This window comes from Myotis lucifugus, unplaced genomic scaffold (assembly GCF_000147115.1).
Source record: "Myotis lucifugus unplaced genomic scaffold, Myoluc2.0 scaffold_123, whole genome shotgun sequence".
NCBI lineage: Eukaryota > Metazoa > Chordata > Mammalia > Chiroptera > Vespertilionidae > Myotis > Myotis lucifugus.
This window is the reverse complement of record NW_005871171.1, coordinates 1363226-1371159: the sequence shown is the minus strand read 5'-3', so window position 1 is coordinate 1371159 and position 7934 is coordinate 1363226. Positions and strand designations below refer to the sequence as shown.

Below are 7934 nucleotides of genomic sequence, written 5' to 3'. Positions count from 1 at the left end.
TGTGACAGGGGGCAGCCGCCCCTAACCTCCTGATCGGCCCTGCTCTGTGTGTGACAGGGGGTGGCGCTGCAACCTCCCCATCGACCCTGCCTTGAGTGTGACAGGGGGCGGTGCACACCCCCCCAATTGGCCCTACCCTGGGCGTGACTGGGGGTGGCATCGCAACCTCCTGATCCGCCCTGCTCTGTGCAGGACAGGGGGCGGCGCTCCAACTCCCCAATCAGCCCTGCTCTGAGCCCGACCAGGGGCTGCACCTAGGGATTGGGCCTTCCCTCTGCCACCCGGGAGCGGGCCTAAGCCAGCAGGTCGTTATCTCCCAAGGGGTCCCAGACTGTGAGAGGGCACAAGTGGGGCTGAGGGACACTCCCTCCCCGCCAGTGCACACATTTTTGTGCACCGGGCCTCTAGTATTACTATAAATCACAATATCACAAGTCACATAGGATACTCTTATGCTAATTTTTGAAGTCAAACATTCATTCTAAGAAAATCCTTCAGGATAATAAACTACCATGCATCTGTATGACATTTTACATACAGTCGGCAGTGCGGTATCTTCTTTGACTTAACAGACTTCTGCAGTAGGAGCTTCTGTGTTCCAATGGGCGTTCTTAGTCCTGTATATTTTGTTATCTGATTTCACATGGTGGTTGCTTAGGGTATGTTTGTATTAGTTGTTTATTTCCATACAACACATTACTCCATAATATACTCTAGAGCAGCAGTTCTCAACCTGTGGGTTGCGACCCCTTTGGCGGTCGAACGACCCTTTCACAGGGGTCTCCTAAGACCATCCTGCATATCAGATATTTACATTATGATTCATAACAGTAGCAACATTACAGTTATGAAGTAGCAACGAAAATAATTTTATGGTTGGGTCACAACATGAGGAACTGTATTTAAAGGGCCAGAAGGTTGAGAACCACTGCTCTAGTGTATATTTGCATTCATTATCTATTGCTGTGTGACAAATTACTCCAAAATTGGGCAGTTTAAGACAGCAAACATTCATTATTTCATGAGGTTTCTGGTGGTCAGGATTTGGAGGCAGCCACCCTAGGGGTCCGGCTCAGGGTCTCTCACGGGGTCCCAGTTCAGTTGTTGACAAGGGCTGCAGTCAACTCTAGATTCAGCAGCCCGGAGGTTGCTTCTGAGCTCACGCATGTTGTCAGTTGACCTTAAACAAGTAGGCAGCTTGATATTCCTCTAGCAAAATATGCTTATTTGGGTATATCAAAGAATTGCAATTATGTACACGCACGTTCAAGGTGAGCCATGCCCAAGTCTAGAGGACAAAGAGAAGAACATTATTTTATAGAGAAACTAGGGGCCCAGTGCACGAATTTGTGCACCTTGAAAGGAACTGTGGACTGCGAGTGAGGCTGCTGTGGGCACAGGGGCGGGTCTTGGCCCATCCTCAGCACCCCTGCCCGGCCCCTCCCTCTATGGCCCACGGTTCTTTGTCTGCCGGCAGCCCCACTCCCCCCCCCACCGCCGCTCTCACGTGCTGATGGCGCTGGCCCTGCTCGCATCGCTGACAGAGCGGAGCAATTGGGGCCGGAGCTAGCAGTGGGTGTGAGTGGGGTTGGTGCTGTGAGTGGGTGTGAGCGGTGGCTGCTGCCCTGATCGCTCCTCAGGAGCAGGGGGAGGTGGAGAAGCCCCGAGGGACGATCAGGGCCAGGGGGTCAGTGCAGGCAGCAGGTGCAAGCACTGGGTGGGACCGCGGTGCATGGGAGCAAAGAATTTTCAGTAACTACCAAAGGCTCACCCTGATGACAGCAACCGGCACCCCGCCTTAGTCTGGCGCCCCCGCTCACCTGCTCCACCATCCCGCCGCGGCCGACACCTGCCATGTTCCGCACACACCCCCTGGTGGTCAGCGCGCGGTTGTTCGGTTGTTCTGCCATTTGGTCTATTTGCATATTAGCCTTTTATTATATAGGAAGGGGAAGTTTAGAGGGTTATTATAAACAAAGACCCCATTGGAGGGAACTGGGAGTTGGAATGCAGCAGCTTTTCATTGGCTGAGCTGTGGTCGTCTTTCATTGGTTGGTTGGGTTCCTAAGTGAAAAGATTCTCCTTCTTACTGTTGCAGTCCTGGGGCAGTCATTTTCCTGTGGAGGTTTTCTTCCTGTTTGGGTAGCAGAGCTCCCTCTGCAGGCCCTCTGAACTCCACTTTACAGTACATGAGCCTTCTGTTGACTAATCTTCACATAAGTTTCAGTTTCTCTCTGGCTATTGTAGGGGGTGTCATTTCTTTGTCATGTGGGTCTCTTCCTACTCATAGCATGGCAGCCAGGTTCCCCTAGAGAGCATGTGGGGGGAGAGAGAGAGAGAGAGAGAGAGAGAGAGAGAGAGAGAGAGAGAGAATGCCCAGTCTCAGAAGTGACACCGTCACGCTGCCTCACTTTGTTCCTTAGGAGTGAATCACTAAGTCCAGCCCACACTCAGGGGAGGGAAAAGTTTCAAAGAATTGTGGACATATTTCTGAAACCACAATATTTCACCCTTGTGTATTTTAAAAGGACCTATTGGATATTTGTTTTACATCAGACGTGGTTTCAAAGCTGAAGTGCTGCAAAGGATCTCAGGTTGACGCTAAATGTCTCTTGTCCCCTGCGGGTGGATTGCCTTCTTTATGGGAGGGACCTGTGCCCTGTGGCTTCCAAGACAAAGACTTTCCTTTCTGCTGGGAAGCTGAGCTGTGTGCTGGCTCTCCGAGACACCGATAATTCTTGGATTGGAATGCCGTCTTTCCAGGGATCCAGGAAGCCCATGCCCAGGAGCCTCAGGGTCAGGGTGACTGCCCAGCCTCCTCAGACTGCAGAAACCTTTGGATCCTCCCGCCTGCTGGTAGATTATTTAGCCCATTCACTGTGCAAATTTTCTTTTGTCTGGAAGGTTATCAGTGTATATCGCACTGAGATGTAAAATCATTTCTGTTCCTGGTCTCAGTGTTAAAATCCACAGCGAGTTACGTAAGGTTAGTAAGTGGGAAGGTCCACATGTCTTCCTAGGAGGCTGCTCCGGAATAAAGTCACCCTGATGAACAGTGTTGCAGTAGGAGATTCAGGAGAATCACTTTGAAAGCGTCTCCCAATTCATAATTCCAGGTTCGCTGAGCTCCAGAGCTACACTCAGCTCAACTTCAGACCAATAGAAGACGCTAAATGTGACATTGTGGTTGAGAAACCAGCCTACTTCATGAAATTGGATGCAGGTGAGAAGTTAATTTGTAATTTATTAGTTAATGAGGCTTTATTCCTTTTAAATAAATTTTATTTATTGATTTTTAGAGAGAGAGATAGAGATAGAGAGAGGTTTGTTGTTCTACTTATCTGTGCATTGGTTGGTTGATTCTTGCATGTGCCCTGACCGGGGATTGAGCCTGAAACGTGTCTCACTTGGACGATACGCTAACCACCTGGGCACCCAGCCAGGGCAGTGCTCCTTTTCTGATACATTATGTGATTTCCGGTAACTTTTGGGAAGCAGTATGACATTGAACAGTGGGTTTGCTTTCTGCTTTCTTCTCTGAAGCAGTGAACTGGTTTGAATTTCCCTTCATTCAATATCTTTGGTATTTTAGAAGAAATCTGCATATTTGTATCAAATGACTCAATCAGAATCAAAAGGCCAGAGAAGAGGTGTATGAATACCTTTGAAACTAGATGTACCCCATCACCTTTCCCAAAGCACTCGATGTAGGTTGAGCTTCATTGGGACTTTCCTCCGAGTAGAAGCCATGTGTGCCCTGCGGGCAGGAAAGGGTCCGTGACCTCTTCTGCAAACTTTCTGACATCGTTCCCATGATGGAGTAAATTTCAGATTCCTCTGGAAGTTGGGTTTGCAGTATATTCTTGGGGGAAAAGTTGAAATTACAGTGATTTTCCCATTTATGCATAAACCTTCTAACTCTCAACTTGTAAGCACGCTTCACTTTGTGAGCTGCTTGTCTTGCATGGCAACGTGGATCGTGCTGCGCTCGCATGCTCCCATGCTGCTTGGAATGCAGCAGCTTTTCATTGGCTGAGCTGTGGTCGTCTTTCATTGGTTGGTTGGGTTCCTAAGTGAAAAGATTCTCCTTCTTACTGTTGCAGTCCTGGGGCAGTCATTTTCCTGTGGAGGTTTTCTTCCTGTTTGGGTAGCAGAGCTCCCTCTGCAGGCCCTCTGAACTCCACTTTACAGTACATGAGCCTTCTGTTGACTAATCTTCACATAAGTTTCAGTTTCTCTCTGGCTATTGTAGGGGGCGCTTGCTGTGGGAGGTGAGGGTCACGCTGCCGCACACATCACGCTCATGAGCGCCGGCCTTCGGCGAAACAGAGCTCTCCATCCTGGCTGCTTTAGCATTACGATGATTTATTGCTCATATTTTTAATGTGTTCTGCTTTCTGACGTCATAATTCTTACATTACAAAGTATTAAGTTCGGGAATCAGACAAGTTTACATTTTTAAAAATAAGAGCAAGTAAAAATGCTATGTTTGATGTCCTGACTCATTTAAAAAATATGCTAATTAAAAGGGGCCAAGAAAACACTGATTTGCCTGTAAAAGGGTTGAATGTGTGCACTGAGATACCTGTGCAGTAGCATATGTTGAGGGGGAGTGATCGGCCAGTTCTTTCCTATTCTACATTTGTCTTCTAACTTATGCTGTCTTCCCGTTTTCCTTTTTTTGTAATACAGAGTTTCAGTGAAGTTATTTATTTTTTCATTTGCCGATCCATTTATTTTCTTTTTTCCTTTTTATTGAAGTTATTGGGGTAACTGGTTAACAAAATCAGGTGCACAGTGCACACTGTACTGTGTGCCCGCCCCACGTCCCGTCTGCGTCCCGTCTCCCTTTCATGGGCACTCTTCCCGGGGAGAATGAGAGGCTGGGAGGAAGCAGGACTCACATGTCTGAGGACGGAGCCTGTGATCGTTCCGGCTTAGAACCCTCCTGGCCCGCGCGCTGTTCTGTGTGCTGTGCTGCAAGCACGTGCTGCGAACCTGCTGAGTGACGCACGTGCGCCTGGGGCTGGCCTGGGCAAAGGGCTGTGCTGGAATGGAATTCTCTTTTTCTTGTTTATTTGAAAATATACTCTTTGCCAACCTTTCTCTGGGTGAAAAAGGAGTCCCTCCAAACATCCACCTAAATGACTCGTCTAGAAAGAACTGAGTGTTGCCAGGGCCAGTGTGTCTCAGTGGTTGGAGCACCGGCCTCTAGACTGAAGGGTCCCAGTTTCGATTCCCTGTCAAGGGCGCATACCTCGCTTGCAGGTTCCCCAGCCCTGGTTGGGGTGCGTGCAGCAGGCAGCCAGTCAATATTTCTCTCTGTCTCTGTCTCTGTCTCTCTCCCCCCCCTTCCACTCTCTCTAGAAATCAATGGAAAAAATATCCTTGGGTGAGGATTAAAAAAAAGAGCTGATTTTTTTTTAACTCATTTTCTGGCACACAATGTACTTATTCACTGTGGGAATGAAGTCAGAATAGTTCATGATTTCTGCTCTTAAGAGTCACTTTTTCTTTTAATAAACGTTTTTCCTCCTTTAAAGTACATGTTTTAAATGCCAGTTCCTGGAATGGCATCCTGTTCAGAGTCGCACATTTCCAGGTTGAATCCTGGGTCCTGTGCGCTGAGCCTGGGTGGGGTGTACTTGGGCCTGGGACTCTCGTTCCTCTCCACCCATCTGATCCAGCCCGACCCAGCCAGTTGCCGTTGTTTCATGCTGCCAGGCCCTTGCTGGGCAGTTGTGGGTAATTTCTAACAAAGCTGGCACCTCAGTGTAGGGATTTCCTGTTTCTAGTTGAGGAGCTCAGGGACTCAGGAACTTGTCTGAGAACGTGGCTCGTGAATGGCTGAGCTGGGATTCAGCCCAGTTCCTCTGATTCCAAAGTTCAGGCTCCTTCAACTAGAACACATCCAGCCCTTTTAAACAATAGTCGGCTAATATTTCCCCAAGGAGCAATGTTGTAAGTAGTGAGTAAGTATGAAGAAAAGAGACAGGAATGAAAAAATACTCAAATGCTAATAGTTGCCGTCCTTTTCAATCCTATGATGAACAGGTGTAGCCTAATTTATTTTAAAAATAAATGATCCTAAAAATAAATTCATGGTCCTATAGTTCTATCCAATTCTGAGATAAATAGACTTGTATTATTCACTCCCCTCGCCCCCCGGGAACTTAATGATTATTTATTACTTAGTTTATATGGGAAAATGCATTCCTGATTTCTAAATAATCAATTTTAGAGTGAATTTTTGAACCCAATCAGTCTGTAAATTGAGGATTGCCTGAGTATAGATCATGTCATGTTTGGAAAAACTCTTTTCTCTCTCATTTATTTCAGCTAAAAGTCCATCATGTGATAAACAGAAGGGGTGGAGTAAAATTGTCTGCTCATGTGTTCTCCGGGGTTCGCTAACGCAGGCTTCTTTCTCCGACGCTAGGTGTTAACATGTATCACCACTTCTGCGACTTCCTGAACCTGTACCTCACTCAGCACGTGAACAACTCCTTCAGCACCGACGTGTACGTCGTGATGTGGGACACGGTGCGTAGGCTGCCTCGCTTCCGCTCTGGCCTTGCTCCTCACATCTGTGGCTCCGCGTGGTGAACGGGACTCTCTAAGGCACCACATTCAAATATACACGCACGCACACACGTCCACAGGCGTGCAGGTGAGCGGGGGCGTGTCTGTGTGTGTATGCACATGTTCAGATGGACACATAGGTAGGCTTACATTTCGTTCTGGGAACTTGAGAGGGGGGCAGTGGAAGAGTTCCCTCCCCGTGTGGGCAGGGGGTGCTCCGCAGACCAAACCTGGCTCTCCCTGACCTCGGCGCCCCGCGGCCCGGGGGAGCTGCCCCTGCGTGCAGCTGTGCTGCGTGGATGAGCTCACTACAGCGCGGGCCCGAGGCCTGCACATCAGCACCGCACCTGCTTTTTGCTCTTTGTTTTTACTGCTGTCTTTTTTCTTTCTTCTCTCTCTTTTCCTGCCTTTATTCTTTCAATGCTGACCCCTCCACCTGCCAAGGTCACCCCCCAAGAGTTGCTCCCGTGCACCCGGCTGTGAAATAGGACAGTTGTCATCTCTACCCAAGTGTCATTTTGAGAATAAACCATGTGGTGTATGAACAGTCACAATGCCCGACACAGCACCTGGGCTCCGAATGTCGCTCTGACAAAGACAGTGGTGAGGACACGTGGTTTATGACACACAGGGGAGGCTGCCTAGCCTGGGAAGTTGGAATGCTCACTGGGAAGTGACCTCAGGTCCGACTGAGCATTCCGCTCACAGGACGCTCTGGCTCCCTCGTGGCACGAGTCTATTCAGACGATGGTGCAGGGGAGCTCAACTTGCTGGCAGGGCGCATCGCCACTGCTGGAAGGCGTCTTTCTTTTTTTTGTTTGTTTGTTTGTTTTTGTTTTTGTTTTTTGTTTTTTTTATTAAATCTTTATTGTTCAGATTATTACATTTGTTCCTCTTTTTTTCCCCCCATAACTCCCCTGCTTCCAGCTCCCACCCCACCCTCCGCCCTCACTCCCCACCCACTGTCCTCATCCATAGGTGCACGATTTTTGTCCAGTCTCTTCCCGCATCTCCCACACCCCTTTTCACCCCAAGAATAGTCAGTCCATTCCCTTTCTATGTCCCTGATTCATTATAATCACCAGCTCATTCTGTACATCAGGTTATTTATTCACTTGATTCTTAGATTCGTTTGTTGATAGATGCATATTTGTTGTTCATAATTTGTATCTTTACCTTTTTCTTCTTCTTCCTCTTCTTAAAGGATACCTTTCAGCATTTCATATAATACTGGTTTGGTGGTGATGAACTCCTTTAGCTTTTCCTTATCTGTGAAGCTCTTTATCTGACCTTCAATTCTGAATGATAGCTTTGCTGGATAAAGTAATCTTGGTTGTAGGTTCTTGGTATTC

The 7934-nt window shown here is 48.0% G+C and overlaps 1 protein-coding gene across 2 annotated transcripts in view; it reads left to right on the top strand.

Moving 5' to 3' along the window:
• Positions 1–7934, top strand: part of EOGT (EGF domain specific O-linked N-acetylglucosamine transferase) — a 45921-nt gene that overhangs the window by 10635 nt on the left and 27352 nt on the right. For both annotated transcript variants that reach the window (XM_023758113.1, XM_023758114.1), the window contains exons 6-7: positions 3117–3223; positions 6440–6543. In XM_023758113.1, the coding sequence (XP_023613881.1) occupies positions 3117–3223; positions 6440–6543 (211 nt within the window). The remainder of the gene's footprint in view (positions 1–3116; positions 3224–6439; positions 6544–7934) is intronic.